At 42.8% G+C, this 20,211-nt stretch overlaps 1 protein-coding gene across 3 annotated transcripts; it reads left to right on the top strand.

Annotated features, from left to right (window-relative positions):
- Positions 1-58: 58 nt before the first annotated feature.
- On the top strand, positions 59-11,332 carry CEP19 (centrosomal protein 19). Of its 3 annotated transcripts, XM_066347336.1 has the most exons (4): positions 271-396; positions 2,106-2,164; positions 9,526-9,722; positions 10,532-11,332. In XM_066347336.1, exons 3-4 carry the CDS (start codon positions 9,596-9,598, stop codon positions 11,122-11,124), a joined length of 720 nt encoding a protein of 239 aa, XP_066203433.1. In that variant the 5' UTR covers positions 271-396; positions 2,106-2,164; positions 9,526-9,595; the 3' UTR covers positions 11,125-11,332. The 3 variants fall into 3 exon arrangements, with proteins under 3 accessions (XP_066203434.1, XP_066203432.1, XP_066203433.1); XM_066347337.1 differs by lacking the exons at positions 271-396; positions 2,106-2,164 and adding an exon at positions 59-178; XM_066347335.1 differs by lacking the exon at positions 2,106-2,164 and having other exon boundaries at positions 262-396.
- Positions 11,333-20,211: the final 8,879 nt, after the last annotated feature.

Raw genomic sequence — 20,211 nt, 5'->3', positions numbered from 1 at the left:
CGCTGCCCCGCCCCTTGCTGTTCTGTTCGTGGGCGGGGCGAGGAGAGGCGCGTGCGCCGTGAGTGCACTGGGTTGTTTCTGTAGCGACTACTCCGTGGTCCTTCATCTCGACCTTCGTCTCGGCATACGGACTTAAGAGCTGACTCGTCCAGCTGGCGGTCTCCATCTTCCCTTCCAGGTATTTGTGGATTCGGTCCTGCGGGGGAGTTCGCCCCACAGTCACGTCTGCGGAACTGTAGCTGTCCCCTCTTCCTGCAGCGCCAGGCTCCTCCCCGCCCCAAAGTCGAATCAGGTGCTTCTCTGTGCACTGCAGTTGGATAGAAACAACCCTCTCACGGAGGTTTTAGATACTAGATGGCCTGCAGGAGAAGATGCACCTTCTGTTCTTATCTAAAGGTAAAAAAAGTCGGTCTTCCGCTAGTGGGGACCTGAGTAGGGAGAAGATAGTTACCTGGTCGCAGTATCTGTACCCTTTTGGGTGCTGTGGGGGATGCTTGGCAAAATTATGACAGTCACTGATCCCTGGGGGGAAAGTATTAATGTCTAGGAAGAAAAGTTGGGTAAATGAGTCCTTCTCTCTTCATGAATTGAATTGAATCTTCAATCTGTAAGTAGGCAGAGAGAGTATCCATTGCTGATTGAAGCAGAACAGAAACTGTAGGACAAATGTCTCAAAAAGGAAAGATGTCAGAAGATTGCAAACCTGAAAATAGCAGTATAAGAATGCTATTAAGAACCATGGAAACTGACCAGGTGGTGGCGCAGTGGATAGAGCATTGGACTGGGATGCCAAGGACCCAGGTTCGAGACCCCAAGGTCGCCGGCTTAAGCGCAGGCTCATCTGGTTTGAGCAAGGCTCACCAGCTTGGACCCAAGGTCTCTGGCTAGAGCAAGGGGTTACTCGGTCTGCTGAAGATCCCCGGTCAAGGTACATATGAGAAAGCAGTCAATGAACAACTAAGGTGTCGCAATGCGCAATGAAAAACTAATGATTGATGCTTCTCATCTCTCCATTCCTGTCTGTCTGTCCCTGTCTATCCCTCTCTCTGACTCTCTCTCTGTCTCTGTAAGAAAACAAACAAACAAACAAACAAAAAACAAGAAAGAAAAACCATGGAGATAAATTTTGGAAGAAGAAACACTTTAAAGAATTGCAACTGGTTGCCTGTGTAGAGAGAAGAATGGCAGGGGACAGTATTTATTATAATTTTTTTAGAATTATTTTCCATTTTAAACAGAACACAAACATAACTATAGTAAAAATAAAATAAAATTTTAAAAATAAAAATGTAAAAAATTACATTACTGAATATCAATTGCATACATCCTTCATGAGTACAGACATTTGCTTCAGTGTGAGGAATTACATTCTGCTCAGTAGGCTATCCTACAAAGTTTACTAATACACCAAATTTCAGTAAGGTGAACTGGGATTAGTTTGTTTTTTTTTTCTTTTGTTTTTTAATTTATTGATTTCAGCAATAGAGGAAGAGAGATGTATGTGCCCTGATTGGGGATTGAACCAGCAACCTCTGTGGTTTGGGATGATGCTCTAACCAACTGAGCTATCCAGCCAGGATGAGATTAACATTTGTTAAAAATAAATTAATTAATTTTAAAAAATGGAGGAGGAGGGGTTGGGGTGGGATTATTGCATTAGATCAGGGACAGAGCACAGAAATTTGAAAAAGCAGTTCTTTATATAGTATCATTTTTCTGAAAGTAAAAATTCTTATATCCAACAATAAGGCATTAATAGAAATTTTGGTACATCCATAGGACAAACATTTGGCAGTCATATAAAATTTCACATTTTAGTACAACATTTAATGACCAAATCACATAGGTTGTTAACTTAAAAGGAAGAAAATAGGTGTAGAATATAAAAAACATAATATAGTTTAAAAAATAAAATGGTATGCCTACAAAAAAGACTGGAAGAAATCAAGGGTGATTATTTTATATATCTTTCCTCCTTCTCCTGTCCCACCTTCACCTTCAGTTTTCTACAGTGAACATATATTAAATAACTATGTTTCTATAGTGATTCATTGATGGAATTGAGTTTATGAAGATATCATTACCCTATGCTGCTTTACTTTTAGGTTCCTTGATATTTGCAAATTTTCCTGGGAATAATATAATCACTTGTAAAGCAGTTCCTGTAAGTATACTTTGATACTGGGGGCAGAGGAGGGAAGAGAGATTAGAAAGTATTAACCTACAGCCTGACGAGGCAGTGGCATTGGCCTGGGATGATGAGGACCCAGTTTTGAAACCCCAAGGTCATCAGCTTGAGCACGGGGTCATCCGTCTTGAGCACAGGCTCACCAGCTTGAGCATGGAGTCTCTGGCTTGAGTGTAGAATTACAGACATGACCCCAAGGTCCTGGCTTGAGCCCAAAGGTTGCTGGCTTGAGCAAGGGGTCACTGGCTTGACTGGAGCCCCCCTCCCATTAGACACATGAGAATACAATCAATGAACAAATTAAGGTTCTACAACCATGAGTTGATGCTTCCCATCTCTTTCCCTTCCTGCCTGTCTATCCATGTCTGTTCCTCTCTCTCTCTTTCCCTCTCCCTCTCTCTCTTTTGCAAAAGTAAATAAATAAGTAAAAGAGTATTAACCTACAATATAGCTGTATTTCTCGTAACTGAAAAAAAATATATAATGAAACAAATAAGTTGAACTAAAAGTCATGTAAACTTTATTGCCTTGTATATGTATAAGCTGGTTCTGAATTGAGTCTGCTTTTTTTTTTATAAATAAATTTTTATTTTAATGGGGTGACATCAATAAATCAGGATACATATATTCAAAGAAAACATTTCCAGGTCATCGTGTCATTTAGTTCTGTTGCATACTCATCACCCAAAGAGAGATCGCCCTCCGTCACCCTCCATCCAGTTTTCTTTGTACCCCTCCCCCTCCCCATCCCCCTCTCCCCCCTTCCCTCTCCCCACCCCCCGTAACCACCACACTCCTGTCCATGTCTCTTAGTCTCGCTTTTATGTCCCACCAATGCACCAATGTATGGACTCCTGCAGTTCTTGTTTTTTTCTGATTCGCTTATTTCACTCCACATAATGTTATCAAGGTTCCACCATTCTGCTGTAAGTGATCCGATGTCATCGTTTCTTCTAGCTGAATAGTATACCATGGTGTATATGTGCCCCATCTTCTTTATCCAGTCTTCTATATTTTTTTTTACAGTGATTAAAAGCCTTTAAGCAAACTCTTGGCCAATGCAGCAAGAATCCATAAAAGAGTAGTGTCCTTAACCTGTTCACCAAGTCCAAATTGGCCCCATCACCATGCCAAATCCCTGAAAAATGCAACCCAATCACAGTTCAGTCTGTTAGGAGCTGTCACAGGGAGCAGGAGTCCAGGAAAAGTCCACACAGGAAAAGTCCGCATGGCACTGGAATTGTTGTCACCATTCTATATTTTGCAGCTCATGTCCAAGTCCCAATGACCGCTGCTTCTAGCTGGTAATGATTTAGGTAGACTGGAAAAGCCATTTGCAGCATGCGTGGATATGGAGCTTCTGTTCTCCTCTGCCTGGAGAGTTGAGACCAGGTTGCTTTTCCCTGGAGCTCTGCAACTGTGGCCTGGTAAGGAGAACCTTGGGACACACTAAGCTGGGTGGCAAAGGTAGATTCATAATACAAGTTGGCAAAAGGGGGAAAGAGAGCTCTAAATTAGGAGTAGGTCCCAGCCTGAAAAATGAGTGGGACATTGAGGTAGGAGGGATAAAGGAAACACTATATATTAAGCAAAGCAGCAGAAAATAGGACTATCAACACCCACACCAGAGATCTTTGAGGGAAGAATAAAAAACCTGACTCTTCAGGCCAAACATAGTTAAGTGGCCCTTGTGCAAATGAGATCAGTTTACCTGCTTCTTGGAAGAAAAACCCTAGGCTCGTCCACAGTGTCATAGATGGGGCCGATGGCCCTGGGCACCTTCAGCCTTCAGTGGCAAACCCCAGCTTTCTGGGCAAGGTTAGGTCGTAGGTGGCTGGAGCAGGGCTGGAAGAGACTGAACCCTCCCTTAGAGGAGCAAGGGGGAAGCCTACCTTCCAGTGTCCCTGACAATGCTTTTTTTGTCAGACTGTAAAGACTTACAGGATGTACAGGAGCTATCTTATTTTAATACATTGAATTAAATAAGTATGTACAGAATGCCTACCACATTTCAGGTATTGTGCTAGGATATTGTGATAAACAGTGAATATGCTCCCTGTTCTCATGGAGCATATAGAATAGAAGGGAAGATAAATGATTAAACAAGTAATTATAAAAACTCAATGAGCACCTGACCGGGCGGTGGCGCAGTGGATAGAGTGTCGGATTGAGATGCGGAGGACCCAGGTTTGACATCCCGAGGTAGCCAGCTTGAGCACAGGCTCATCTGGTTTGAGCAAAAGCTCACCAGCTTGGACCCAAGGTCGCTGGCTCGAGCAAGGGGTTACTCGGTCTGCTGTAGACCCACAGTCAAGGGACATATGAGAAAGCAATCAATGAACAACTAAGATGTTGCAATGGGCAACGAAAAACTAATGATCGATGCTTCTCATCTCTCTCTGTTCCTGTCTTTCTGGCCCTATCTATCCCTTTCTCTGACTCTCTCTGTCTCTGTAAAAAAAACAAACTCAATGAGCAATATGGGAAAATACAAGGGAAATATCTGGTCTAGTGAACTTCTCAAGATGTAATGTTTAAGCACAGAAAATACAAAAAGATAGGGTTGGGGGTTTCTACCTTTAGGAGAGCCAATTCTGGAGAACAACCTAATTTCTTTGATTGAGCACTTGTATAATGCATTGGATTATGTTAGGAGATTAAAGTTTAATAATGATAAAATGAAGACCATAACAAAATGACCCTGTGCTTAGTTCAGCAATTCTTACCTTAATGATTGAGTCCTTAAAATGAAATGATTTCAGAGGAGAGAGAAGATGGCAGCGGTGTAGGCAGACGCACAGACTCCCAGCTCACACCACCAAACTGGATTGCAAATTAATTTAGGAATAATCAGCATGAAAAGCCAACTTTGGACTAAAAGAACAGGTCTCAAAAAACAAGGAGCAACTGCCTGACCTATGGTGGATAAAGCGTCGACCTGGAACACTGAGGTCGCTGGTTCGAAGCCCTGGGCTTACCTGGTCAAGGCACATATGGGAGTTGATGCTTCCTGCTCCTCTCCTCTCTCTATCTCTCTCTCTCTCTCCCCTCTCTAAAAAAAAAAAAGAATAAATAAAGTCTTAAAAATAAATAAATAAATGTTTTTTAAAAAAAGGCCCTGGCTGGTTGGCTCAGTGGTATAGCGTCGGCCTGGCATGCAGGAATCCCGGGTTCGATTCCCGGCCAGGGCACACAGGAGAAGTGCCTATCTGCTTCTCCACCCCTCCCCCTCTCCTTCCTCTCTATTTCTCTCTTCCCCTCCCGCAGCCAAGGCACCATTGGAGCAAAAGTTGGCCTGGGCACTTTGCGCTGAGGATGGCTCCATGGCCTCTGCCTCAGGTGCTAGAATGGCCCTGGTTGCAACAGAGCAACGCCCCAGATGGGCAGAGCATCGCCCCCTGGTGGGCATGCTGGGTGGATTCCGGTTGGGCTCATGCGGGAGTCTGTCAGACTGCCTCCCCGTTTCCAACTTCAGAAAAATACAAAAACAAACAAACAAACAATAACCAAGGAGCAAAGAAGAAGCCACACCAAGCCTGGTAGGGAGTGCGGGGGCATGGTGGGGGCTCCCCTGCTTCCCGGAGTGAGGGGAGGCTGAGGCCCTAGAGCCCAGAAGGGCTCTCATTATAAGGAGAGAGACTTTGAGAGATGGGGGCCCGCAGTCTCAGAACCGGAGACCCAGCCTAGAAATCCAGGGCCTGGAGGAGACAGATGGAAAGCATTGAGAGGGGAGAAGAGCCAAGTTCTGTGAGTGGGAAACGGCAGGGGTGCCTTAAAGGGACGGAGCACAAAATATTGCTCACAGCCACTTGCCTGAGGCCCGGAGGGCGAGGAGGGCTGAGAGGACTGGTTTGTCTTCCAGAAGGAAAGAGGGGAGTGCGAGACAGACTGTGACGGGCAGAGGAATGCCTGGGATAACCTGAGAAGCTGTCTCATCCGGTGCGGAGGTGGCCATAGCTGGGGGAGGACTTGATCCCTCCATACAATAGAAGCCTAAAGTGGTTCTGGGTGACCCACCTCCAGAAAGCTTTCCAGCTCCAATCAGTGCGAAAGACACAGCAAAGCAGAAGTGGGGTAGAGGGGCAGTAACTCAGGTCTTCAGGGGGATCTGATATACACCTCCCCCTACTGAAGCTGAGAAAGCATCCCGCCTGGAAAAGCGGCTGGCAGAACTTGCCTTCAGATTGTCAGAGGTTACACCCATGGCATTCCTGGATACAGTTTCTTTTTTTTTTTAATTTTATTTATTAATTTTTAGAGAGGAGAGAGAGAGGGAGAGAGAGAAAGGGGGAGGAGCTGGAAGCATCAACTCCCATATGTGCCTTGACCAGGCAAGCCCAGGGTTTCGAACCGGCGACCTCAGCATTTCCAGGTCGATGCTTTATCCACTGCGCCACCACAGGTCAGGCTCCTGGATACAGTTTCAAATAAGCCCCCTGCTGAGATCAGTAAACAAGCACAGCACTGAGATACCTAAACTGAAAAGAAAACAAATAAATCAAGACTTCAAAGCTGCTCTACTAGGTAAGGAGACCACAACTGGAACAAGCCTGCAAGCCACACACAGAACAATGGGAAAAAGTTAAAAGCAATCCCCTTAAGATCAGGAACAAGGCAGGGGTGCCCCCTTTCACCACTCTTATTCAACATAGTTCTAGAAGTCCTAGCCACATCAATCAGACAAGAAGAAGAATTAAAGGCATCCAAACTGGAAAAGAAGAAGTGAAACTATCATTATTTGCTGATGATATGATACTGTACATAGAAAACCCTAAAGTCACAGTCAAAAAACTACTGGACCTGATAAATGAATTCAGCAAGGTGGCAGGATATAAAATTAATACTCAGAAATCAGAGGCATTTTTATACATCAACAGTGATATGTCTGAAAGAGATATTAAGAAAACAATCTCCTCCACTATTGCAACAAAAAAAATAAAGTACCTAGGAATAAATTTAACCAAGAAGGTTAAAGACTTGTACTCGGAAAATTATAAAACACTGATAAAATAAATCAAAGAAAATATAAACAAGGGGAAGCATATACCGTGTTCACAGTTAGAAATAATAAACATTATTAGAATGTCCGTATTACCCAAAGCAATTTATAAATTCAATGCAATTCCTATTAAAATATCAATGACATACTTCAAAGATATAGAAAAAATATTCCAAAAATTCATATGGAACCAACAAAGCCATTGTATTCAAAACAGCTTGATACTGGCATTAGAACAGGCATATAGATCAATGGAACAGAACAGAGAACCCAGAAATAAATGCACACCTTTATGAACAATTGATATTTGACAAGGGTGGTAATAGCATACAATGGAGTAAAGACAGTCTAACAATTGGTGTTGGGAAAATTGGACAGCTACCTGCAAAAAGATAAAACTAGACCACCAACTTACACCATTCACAAAAATAAACTCAAAATGGATAAACGACTTAAATGTAAGTTGTGAAACTATAAGCATCCTAGAGGGAAACAGGCAATAAGCTCTCCGACATCACTTGCAGCAATATATTTGTTAATTTATCTCCATGGGCAAGGGAAATAAAGGACAGGATAAACAAATGGGACTATATCAAATTTAAAAGCTTTTGCTCAGCTAAAGACAATATGAACAAAATAAAGAGGCAAACCACACAATGGGAGAACATATTCCACAATACGTCTGATAAGTGGTTAACCAAAATTTATAAAGAACTTGTAAAACTCAACACCAGGAAGATAAACAATCCAATCCAAAATTGGGTAAAAGAAACGAATAGACACTTCTCCAAAGAGGACACACAGATGGCCAATAGGCATATGAAAAAATGCTCAACCTCACTAATTATTAGAGAAATGCAAATTAAAACCACAATGAGATACCACCTCACACCAGTCAGAGTGGTGCTCATCAACAAAACAACACAGAATAATTGCTGGTGAAATAAGCCAGGCAGAGAAAGAAAAACATATGACCTCACTTTTTTTTATTTTTATGACCTCACTCATTTGAGGAATCCGATGAACAATATGAACTGAGGAGCAGAATAGAGGCAGAGACGGGATCAAAGGATCCAGAAGGAAAGTGGACAGAGGGAAAGGGGATGATAGGGTGATAGGGTGGAATGAGAGCACAAAAGCAAATCCTAGAAGGGAGGGGGAAGGAGGTTAAGGGGAAGGGGACGGGGATGTACTGGGGAACACGGGGGAGGGGAGGATGTATTTGGGGTGACACTAGAATCTATGTAAACACAATAAATTAAAATAAATTTCATGTTAAAAAAAAAGACATAATGTTTAAGGTTAAAAAATCCTTAGTTCCTTGACATGGAGGGTGCTTGTGCACACTTGTTTAATTGGTAAATAAAAAAGATCCTGTAAGTCCATTTGGGGGCTGACTCATGGGTTCATATATAATCTTTGGTCAAGAATACTGCTAAGGCCCTGGCCAGTTGGCTCAACGGTAGAGCGTCGGCCTGGCATGCGGGGGACCCGGGTTTGATTCCCGGCCAGGGCACATAGGAGAAGCGCCCATTTGCTTCTCCACCCCCCCCTCCTTCCTCTGTCTCTCTCTTCCCCTCCCGCAGCCAAGGCTCCATTGGAGCAAAGATGGCCCGGGCGCTGGGGATGGCTCCTTGGCCTCTGCCCCAGGCGCTAGAGTGGCTCTGGTCGAGGCAGAGCGTCGCCCCTGGTGGGCGTGCCGGGTGAATCTCGGTTGGGCGCATGTGGGAGTCTGTCTGACTGTCTCTCCCCGTTTCCAGCTTCAGAAAAAAAAAAAAAATACTGCTAAGAACTATATAATTTCATACATAGGTAGGATATAAAACAGACTCATGCACATAGGTAAAGTGAAGTGGTTACATACAGTACAAGGCTATGGGGTTAGGAGAAGGGGAGTAAAGAGGGACAAGTATACAGTGACAGAGTAATTTGACTTTGGGTGATGGGGTACACCACACAATCAACAGTTTAAATGCTGTGGAGATGTTTACCTGAAACCTATACTCTTATTGATCAATGTCACCCCATTAAATTTAATTTTCTAAATTAAAAAAAAAAAAGACAATAGTACATTAAGAGATCCAAACCAAACTGCATTTCCAGGCTCATGCATGAACATACCTACACCCCTCAATGAATCAGGTATCCAACAGACTAAGGGTAACCCAGGGCCAAACTGAAGTTTCAGGACCACTCTCGAAATAATTGAGACTGACAGGCTGAGCATGCATCTCTAGAACTGACCTAGATCTGGACTAGAGCCAGATCTGATGGGGGGGGGGGGAGGGGGAGGGAGGAATGTGATTTATCCAGCACTTATTTTTTTCCTCTTTTGCAGGAAGTCATTATGTGACTAACACATTTTCATCAGATTTCCTCTGATTTACGCTGAAGTATATGTGAGAACGATGTGCACTGCCAAGAAATGTGGAATTAGGTTTCAGCCTCCAGCTATTATCTTAATCTATGAGAATGAAACTAAGGAGAAAATTCGTCAGCGCATCATGCCTGTCCGAAACTTTTCAAAATTTTCAGGTACCTCATGTTTTATCTCGCCTCCTGTTTAAAATCACTTAACTGAAACAATTTGAGCCTTATGTAATGGTGTGACATGGCGTTCAGGGTTAAACAGACGTGGGTTCAGATCATATCTCCATCGGGGTAGCTGTATGGCCCTGGTTAAATTGCTTACTCTCAGTGAGCTTCATTTTTCTAATCTAAAAGGAAATTGATAATCCCCACCCTTTCAGGATTGCAATGTGGGCTAAATGAAATAACATTATTCAATAACATTAATTCCGTTCTCTTCCTCCAAATGTGTTTTTTATTTGTAGTCTTAAAATTTTCTTAGTACCAGTACTAATATCTAAAGCTGTAATACGTTTTCTTCTCAGACATTTTCTTCAGTGGAAAGTGTAACATCTCCTCAAAGTGATTTTTTTTAGATTTTATTTATTCATTTTAGAGAGAGGGAACAGAAAGAGAGAGTGAAGGAGAGAGAAGGGGGGAGGAGCAGAAAGCATCAACTCCCATATGTGCCTTGACCAGGCAAGCCCGGGGTTTCAAACCGGTGACCTCAGCATTCCAGGTTGACAGTTTACCCACTGCGCCACCACAGGTCAGGCCCTCAAAGTGATTTTAAGAAAATAAAAAATACATCCTTCCTTCCTCTACCAGACTCAAAGCTCAATATAAAGGATAGCGCTGCAGAATAATTTGTTCCAGAAAAGCCACTTAGCTACTTGACTGTAATGGGAGGTAATGCTGTCAGTAGTTTGTGGTGCACCAAGGGTTTGTGGTGTATAAGTTCTGTGTGGTATATAGTTGCGTTTCTTCCCTCTTAGATTGCAACAAAGCTGCTGAACAGTTAAAGAATAATCCACGGCACAAGAGTTACCTGGAACAAGTGTCCCTGAGACAGCTAGAGAAGTTATTCAGTTTTTTACGAGGTTACTTGTTGGGGCAGAGTTTGGCAGAAACAATGGAACAGATTCGACTGGAAACAACCATTGATCCTGAGGAAGACCTGAACAAACTAGATGACAAGGAACTTGATAAAAGGAAAAGCATCGATCCTGAGGAAGACCTGAACAAACTAGATGACAAGGAACTTGATAAAAGGAAAAGCATCGATCCTAAGGAAGAAGACCTGAACAAACTTGATAAAAGGAAAAGCATCGATCCTGAGGAAGAAGACCTGAACAAACTAGATGACAAGGAACTTGATAAAAGGAAAAGCATCGATCCTGAGGAAGATCTGAACAAACTAGATGACAAAGAACTTGCTAAAAGGAAAAGCATCATGGATGAACTTTTTGAGAAGAATAATAAGAAGAAGGATGATCCAGGTTTTGTTTATGATATTGAAGTTGAGTTCCCACAGGATGAGCAACTGCAGTCCTGTGGCTGGGACACAGAGTCAGCTGATGAGTCCTGATACCAAAAGCAAAAATGTATTGGACTAGCAGAAATGTAATGTTTACAAAGAGAATGTGGATTCGTTCTAGAAAAATCTGGAAAGAACACTAAACGTACATGTTGGGTCATATTTGTATTGACCTTTATATTGTTATTTAATTGGTAAAAATCCTGTGTTTTCTGCAAGGAAATTGATAGTCACTGAATAAAACTTTATTCATTCTTTCTACCTGTTCATTTCTCCTCTCTTTACCATCAAAAGCCCCATTAAAGGGATAATTCTTTTTTTTTTTTTTTTTTTTTTTTTTTCTGAAGCTGGAAACAGGGAGAGACAGTCAGACAGACTCCCGCATGCCCCCGACCGGGATCCACCCGGCACGCCCACCATGGGGCGACGCTCTGCCCACCAGGGGGCGATGCTCTGCCCATCCTGGACGTCGCCATGTTGCGACCAGAGCCACTCTAGCGCCTGGGGCAGAGGCCACAGAGCCATCCCCAGCGCCCGGGCCATCTTTGCTCCAATGGAGCCTTGGCTGCGGGAGGGGAAGAGAGAGACAGAGAGGAAAGCGTGGCGGAGGGGTGGAGAAGCAAATGGGCGCTTCTCCTTTGTGCCCTGGCCGGGAATCGAACCCGGGTCCTCCGCACGCTAGGCCGACGCTCTACCGCTGAGCCAACCGGCCAGGGCCGGGATAATTCTTATGATGACATCACCAGGGACTTAAGATGGTCATGACTCATGTATATTGCCAACAGTAGCAAAAGAATCTTCAGAATTGGAGAATCTTTCAGATTTACATAGTATTCTATTATATAGATGTAGCTGGTGTATTTTAAAAGTTGACCTTAAGTTGTTTCCCCTTTCACTATTAGAAACAATTCGCCCTGGCCAGTTGGCTCAGTTGTAGAGCGTCGGCCTGGCGTGCGGGAGTCCCGGGTTCAATTCCCGGCCAGGGCACACAGGAGAGGCGCCCATCTGCTTCTCCACCCCTCCCCCTCTCCTTCCTCTCTGTCTCTCTCTTCCCTTCCCGCAGCCGAGGCTCCATTGAAGCAAAGTTGGCCCAGGCGCTGAGGATGGCTCAGGCGCTAGAATGGCTCTGGTCGCAACAGAGCAATGCCCCAAATGGGCAGAGCTTCGCCCCCTGGTGGGCATGCCGGGTGGATCCCGGTCGGGCGCATGCGGGAGTCTGTCTGACTGCTTTCCCGTTTCCAACTTCAGAAAAATACAAAAAATAAAAAATAAAGAAACAATTCCACAGTAAATAACCTTGCACAGGTCTCTATTTTGCACATAGAGACAAAAACTATAAATAGTACATAGAAGGGAATTGATGGATATGTGCATTCTAAATTTTAATAGATATTGCTTAATTTTCCTCCAATAAATTTTCATTCATTCATTATTATTACTTAATGAGTACCTACTACATGCTGAGCATGTACTATTGTATATTCTAGAGTCCGGGGATGCGGCAGTATATACAACAAAGTTCTTGCTTTACAAGGTTTATAGTCTAGTTGGAGAGGAAAGACAATAAATATGATACATACAGTAATGTCATATAATAAGTGCTCAGAATTAAAAACGTGATAAAAAGAATGATAAAGGATAGGAGCCACTGGTTTTTATTTTTTTAATTTAAAATTTTAAAACTACTATTTTTCTGTTTTAGAGAGAGAAAGATAGGTTAATTTGTTGTTCCAATTATTTATTACATTCATTGGTTGATTCTTATATGTGCCCTGACTAGGGATGGAACCTGCAGCCTTGGTTTTTCAGGACAACACTCTAACCAACTGAGCACCTAGGGCAGTTGCCAGTGCAGGAGGCACTGGTTTTGATAGGTGATCAGAGAAGGCCTCACTGTAGAGGCAACATTTGAGCAAAGACCTGAAGAAAGTAGGGAAGAATTGATATGTATTTCAGGGATAGTGGAGAAAGGTGAGTGAATGGGTCCCAGGGCTGGAGTGTGCTTGGCATATCTGAGGTACAGCAAAGAGGCTAATGTGGCTCATACAGATGGAGCAAGAAAAATGGTAAGAGATGAGGTTGGAGTGTATTTTTCCAATGTATACTGCTTACCATAAAGATTGTACCAATTAAAAAAAAAAAAAGATTGTACCAATTTAAACCATCAGCAATACATGAGAGTACCTATTTTTCCCACATGCTCATTGATAGAATGTCATCAACTTGTTGATCTGTGCCAATTTTATAACTTAAAAATAGTATCTCATAGTTTTAATTTGCATTTCTTTTATTATGAGTGAGATCGAGTATAAGCTACTTTTTTAATTTTATTTATTCATTTTAGGGAGGAGAGAGAGAGGGAGAGAGAGAGAGACAGAGAGAGGAGAGGAGCTAGAAGCATCAACTCCCATATGTGCCTTGACCAGGCAAGCCCAGGGTTTCGAACCGGCGACCTCAGCATTTCCAGGTCGACGCTTTATCCACTGCGCCACCACAGGTCAGGCTATAAGCTACTTTTAATGAAATAATTATTGTGTCCTTTGCTCATTTTTCTTTTAGGTTACTGTTCTGGTCTTTTTCTTACTAATTTGTAAAAAGTTCTTTATTAAGGAAAATAATCCTTGGTCTATGATTTGAGTTGCAGATATTTCTACCTTATTCTTTGTTTATTTATTTATTCACTTTAGAGAAGAGAGAGACGTATAGTATATAGAGAGAGGAGGTGGGGAAGAGCAGGAAGCATCAACTCTCATATGTGCCTTGACCAGGCAAGCCCAGGGTTTTGAACCGGTGACCTCAGCGTTCCAGGTTGACGTTTGATCCACTGTGCCACCACAGGTCAGGAGAGTTCTTTGTTTTTAGACTTTGTTCATATTTTTTCCAGGCAGATATTTTTCAAGTCAAATTGATCATTATTTTTCCCTATGCGTCTACATTTTGTGTCATATATAAAGAAATATTCCTCACTCCAAGATCTTTTTATCCTTTGACTTTTTTTTTTTTTTTTGTATTTTTCTGAAGCTGGAAACGAGGAGAGACAGTCAGACTCCCGCATGCACCCGACCGGGATCCACCCAGCACGCCCACCAGGGGGCGACGCTCTGCCCCTCCGGGGCGTTGCTCTGCTGCGACCAGAGCCACTCTAGCGCCTGGGGCAGAGGCCATGGAGCCATCCCCAGCGCCCGGGTCATCTTTGCTCCAATGGAGCCTCGGCTGCTGGAGGGGAAGAGAGAGACAGAGAGGAAGGAGAGGGGGAGGGGTGGAGAAGCAAATGGGTGCTTCTCCTGTGTGCCCTGGCCGGGAATCGAACCCGGGACTTCTGCATGCCAGGCCGACGCTCTACCACTGAGCCAACCGGCCAGGGCCTATCCCTTGACTTTTAAAAAATTTATTTATTGATATTAGAGAGAAAGGGAGGGGGGAGAGAAAGAGAAGCATCAATTTGTTGTTCCACTTATTATGCATTCATTGGTTGATTCCTGTATGTGTCCTGACTAGGTTCAAACCCACAACCTTGGCGTGTTGGGACTATGCTCCAACCAACTGGACTACCTGGCCAGGAGCCCCCATGATTTTTTCTGTGCAGCAATTTCTTTTGGTATAAGATGTGAGATGTGATTCCAACTTTATATTTTTTCAGATGCACATTCAACGCCAATGTATATTGGATTACCTATCTTTTCCCCCATCAATTTGAAATGCATTCTTAATCACATACTAAGTATATATGAAAATAGTTATCTTTTAATTACATTAATGTAATCTGCAACACACTTCCCAGTCCATGCTTGTTTGTGAATACTATTATTAATGTTGGGGATTGTAGGGAATCACCCATCTAACCTTGAACCCTATGACTTGGGTTAGGGAACTTTAGTTAAAAGCCCTGAGTGGGGGAGAGGAGGGGCACAAAGAAAACCAGTTAGAAGGTGACAGAAGACAATTGGATTTTGGGTGATGTGAATGCAGCATAATCAAATGTCAAAATAACCTAGAGATGTTTTCTCTGAACATATGTACCCTGATTTATCAATGTCACCCCATTAAAATTAATTTTTTTAAAAAGCCCTGAGTGAATGTCTTTTGGATGGAAACACTAAGAAGCTGTGTGAGTGAGTGACCTTTGTGCTGACACAAAGGAATGCATGTAAACAGAGTTTAGAAAATTAGCCGACTCTAGAGGTTCTAGATTGCCCCTCCCTATGTGCTTGTTAATTAGCAAAAGAAAAAGAATGTACTGACCAAATTAGCCCTTTCTCCATGTCAGCAAAACTGACATTAATCATTCTTTTCCCCTTATCACCTGATCTCCCTGCCTTGTAAGCCTGTTACCTCTGGTCTCCTTCTGATCAATAAAAGCTGAGGGAAAAAGAAACACAGGAGGTCTTCTTTGCCTCCCTTGGCAAGCCTCCCCCTCTTCCTCTTGACATCAGTTTGTGTCTTGAGTAGGCTTTTTCCATGTGACACTGAGTTCCCAGCAGGCTGGAGTACTACAGGGGATAGTGAAACAAGGAAGGGCTTACCATAGAAGCCACAGTCACTGACCAAGTAGCTCAGTTGATAGTTCGATGCACCAAGGTTGCAGGTTCAGTCCCAGTCAGGGCACGTACAGGAATCAGCCAATGAATGCAGAGATAAGTGGAAAACAAATTAATGTTTCTCTCTCCCTGCCTCTCTAAAATCAATTGAAAAAAGGAAAAAAGCACAGAAGCAACAGGACAGAGCCTGGCAGAGCTGTTTTGGTTCGCTGAGAAGTCAGAGAAGAGGGGGCCTTGGAGACAGGTTCAGAAAGTTAGCCCAGGATGAGCCACCACTGTCCATTGCTCCCCTGGTTGCAAATCTTGTGGGATCTTTTAGAGTTTAGGGAATGTAGGCAGGTGGGAGAGAAGAAGGGGAAGAAGAAGGTGTAGGGGTGCTCACAAGAGTGTCCAATCCATGTTTCCTTTCCTTCCTTCTTCCTTCCCTCTTCCTTCCTTCCTTCCTTCCTTCCTTCCTTCCTTCCTTCCTTCCTTCCTTCCTTCCTTCCTTCCTTCCTTCCTTCCTTCCTTCCTTCCTAACTTCCTTCCTAACTTCACTCCTTCCTCCCTTTCTTTCTTTTTTAATTTATTGATTTCAGAGAGAAAGGTAGACAGTGAGAGACAAAAACATCGATATATTTCTGTAGAGCCAGTATTCATGGCTACCATCAAAGCCACCTGGCCAACGCAGGTTCAGGTTTGATTCGGACAGATCATAGAGCAGTGGTTCTCAAACTTTGTGAAGTCGGAGCACATTTAAAATCCTACAAATAATTGTAGGTGTACTATATACAAATTTCTGAGAAATATGTTATAATAATTAAGTCAAATATTAAAGAAAAAATATAAGTTCAAGCGTGCTTTCATGATAATTAAATGAAATAAATACAACAAAATTAAATTTATTCTGACATTAAAAGACATTTTATGTTACATTTTTTGTTATACTTTTTAGAATTCATAAAAAAGGGGGGTTAAAAAATTAAAAAACAACAAAAAAGTTATCTTTTTATATATATAGATACATTCTTAGTAAGATTTAGTAAATTTGGAGGGTCCCAGCGCAAATGTGTTAAGTTTTTTCATTCTTGTGTTTATGAAAAACATGAGCCTGATGTGTCCTACCGATTTCTTCAATGTTTGGGCATATATTTAAAAGGCAAACTCTCCTTTTCTCGTCAATACATTGAAGAATTCCTCTCTTTTTACTCTTAATTGTGTTGAGGGTAGAAAATACTAATTCACATAAATAGGATGTTGAAAATTGTAGTAAAATGTTCAAAGCTTTTTTAGATATTGCCACATATTCTTCTCTTATAGAAATCTGAAAGGCTTCAAGAGACAATTCCTTATGTTTAATCATCAATCCAAAACCCCCACCATACGTATCATCTTAACTTTACACCAAACAAAGGATGGAAAAGAAACTTGCCTCTAGTCTTTCCGGGAAACATGGGGGGTAGTGTAAACAATCCAGCACCACAGCTTAACAGCCTTTTGTAACCTAATCAGGCAAGTGAGGTAGGGTGTTGGGCAGACTGTCAGCTTACAGCCAATTCTCCACACCTCTGTCCCCCAAAAATCTAAACTCCAAAAACTCTGTTGGTTTTTTGGTCCCCAACAGGTACATATTTCTCTGAAATACCATAGGACGCACCTGGAAATCATCTAGGGTGCACCAGTGTGCCCTGGCACACACTTTGAGAACCACTGTCATAGAGAAATAATTGAGCCAAAAACTGGTGATCCATTTTCCTTTATTTTAGCTCGTACCCAGTAGGCTAGAAAATACACACACTGGGCTCTAAAACCCACTCATTTAGCGCTCACAAAGCTACTGACTCATCCAAGCTTAGAATCAAAGGCATCCACCTCACCGGTCTTACTCACCTCTGCTCCCCATCTTCTTCTCCTCCACGAACTGGCTTCTCCTCCCATCCCACCATTTTGGCTGCCTCTCCACGTGACTTCCCTGCCCTGCCACCACGGGCTCTTCCTCTCTACAAGAATGTGGTCACTTTCCCCAAAATGGCCTCCTAGCTCCACCTTTTAAAACCTTTTGGCGCAAAAGCCCTCCCCCAACACACATTAGCACAACCACACTCCTTCCCAAGCAAGAAGGGCATTAATATTATAACTTAGGTGACAGCCATCCACGTGGGCAGTGCCATCTTTAACAAAGTGAGCATAATATATCTTATCTGCCCAACAATTTCTATATGACTGGGGACCGAACCAGCAACTTTTACATATGGAATGATGCTCCAGCCAAAGGAGTGATCCTTTTTAAATTTTTGTTTATTGATTTTAGAGAGAGAGGGGGAGGAAGAGAGAGAGATCGATTTGTTGTTCCACTTATTTATGTATTCATTGGTTGATTCTTGTATGTGCCCTGATGCAGGAACTGACAACCTTGGCATATCAGAATGACGTTCTAACCAACTGAGCTACCTTACCTAATCCATGTTTTCTTGATTTTATTGAGCACATCTCATGTGTTCACTAAATTGAAGCTATGGAAAGATACAAAATATGCCCTAACTTTTGCTTTTGAGAAGTTAACATAGTTTAGCAAAAGCAACAGAACCAGCATATATAAGATATAGGTACTGACTACATATAGTGAGAGCAAAAGGGGAGTTCATGTGAGCTGAGCAGTTATGGGCTTTTTCCTCCAAGGATCCTGTCCAAAGGTAATTCTTCTGTAGAGTTCTTTAAAATTGTTTTCCATTATAAAATTAATGCATGTTCAATATTCATTATTTTTAAAATATAGACAAATATCAAAGTGTAAATGTGATATGAGGAAATTCTCCCCTCACCTCTCAGTTCTCACTCTGCATAGAAATTTCCTTTCCTAGAGTACTCTGGATTCCATCTTCTCTTGTGACCTAGCTTCATCAGTTATTCTCTTCCTCTGACCTTGTCTTTCTCATCAGCTTCATTCTCTGCTACCTGTGAATATACGTAAGGCAACACTTGGATATCACTTTGTATTTCTCTTTTCTTTTTCCTTTCTTTTTTTTTTTTTTCATTTTTCTGAAGCTGGAAACAGGGAGAGACAGTCAGACAGACTCCCACATGCGCCCAACCGGGATCCACCCGGCACGCCCACCAGGGGTGAAGCTCTGCCCACCAGGGGGCGATGCTCTGCCCATCCTGGGCGTCGCCATGTTGCGACCAGAGCCACTCTAGCGCCTGAGGCAGAGGCCACAGAGCCATCCCCAGCGCCTGAGCCATCTTTGCTCCAATGGAGCCTTGGCTGCGGGAGGGGAAGAGAGAGACAGAGAGGAAAGCGCAGCAGAGGGGTGGAGAAGCAAATAGGCACTTCTCCTGTGTGCCCTGGCCGGGAATCGAACCCGGGTCCTCCGCACGCTAGGCCGACACTCTACCGCTGAGCCAACCGGCCAGGGCCTCTTTTTTCTTTTTCATTTTTATTTATTGATTTTAGCCAGAGAGGAAGGAAGAGAGGGAGAGAGAGGCAGGAACATCAATCTGTTCCTGTATGTACCCTGACTGGGGATTGAACCAGTAATGTCTGTGCTTTGGGCCTATGCTCTAACCAACAGAGCTATCCAGTCTTCACCTAATTCTGTATCTAGTCAAATTTTATCGCATCTAATTGTGAGATAAACCTAACCCTCCCACTCCCATACCACTCACCCACCCTTTAGAGCAGATCTGGTCTTGTCTAGTTCTAGAGATGCGTGTTTACTTATCCTGTGAAGCTCAGTCCTTCAAGTGCTGCCCTGAAAGTTCAGTTTGGCCATAGGTTATCCTGAGTCCATTAGATTCCTAAGAAACTCTGGTTCATGGAGGGGTGTAGGTTTGTTCACATGTGAGTGTGGAACTGGAATTCAGTTTGTACCTCTTAGTGTACTGTACTCCTAACCAAAGATTGTATAGGAATCCCTGGGTCAGCCCAAGAATTGACCAAAAGTGTCTTTTCTATTTACCAATTAAGCAAGTATGTATCCAGCATCCTCATTGCAAGGTACTGTGAGTGATTACCTTAAATATGTCCTGAGAGGTTCACTGGACCTGTCTCCCTTGTGTTTTTGTGATTATTTTACTTGTCAGGTTCTTTGTAATTATTTAATTACCTATCTAATATTTTGACAATAGTAGTGGAGAAAATTGAGAAAAGGTCATTAAATTTGGCAGCTAGGTCTCTCTTAATATTCAAGAGTGAAGCTTGAAGGGAGCAATTAGGATAGAAATTGCAGGATATTAAAAAAAGAAATAGAAATCTAGCCAGTTTGCTCAGTTGATTAGAGCATCCTCCCCTATACCATGTCACGGATTCAATCCTCAGTAAGGGCTTATACAAGAATCAGCCAATGAATTCATGAATAAATAAAATAACAAGTTGAGCCTGAACAGGCAGTGGCGCAGTGGATAGAGCATTGACTGGGACACAGAAGACCCAGGTTTGAAACCCCAAGGTCATTGGCTTGAGCACAGACTCATCCGGCTTGAGCACTGGCTCACCAGCTTGAGTGTGGGGTCACTGGCTTGAGCGTGGGATCATAGACATGACCCCATGGTCGCTGGCTTGAGCCCAAAGGTTGCTGGCTTGAAGCCCAAAGTCTCTGGCTTGAGCCCAAGATTGCTCGCTTGG

The sequence above is a fragment of the Saccopteryx leptura genome, chromosome 8, assembly GCF_036850995.1.
Source record: "Saccopteryx leptura isolate mSacLep1 chromosome 8, mSacLep1_pri_phased_curated, whole genome shotgun sequence".
In the NCBI taxonomy this organism is placed as follows: domain Eukaryota; kingdom Metazoa; phylum Chordata; class Mammalia; order Chiroptera; family Emballonuridae; genus Saccopteryx; species Saccopteryx leptura.
Note: the sequence above shows the minus strand (reverse complement) of the source record. Positions and strands in the feature narration are given on the sequence as shown.

Coding starts and splice junctions, on each gene's coding strand:
- CEP19 (XM_066347337.1), top strand. CDS start 9,596: ATGTGCACTGCCAAGAAATGTGGAATTAGGTTTCAGCCTCCAGCTATT. Junction 9,723..10,531: donor AAACTTTTCAAAATTTTCAG/GTACCTCATGTT, acceptor CTTCCCTCTTAG/ATTGCAACAAAGCTGCTGAA.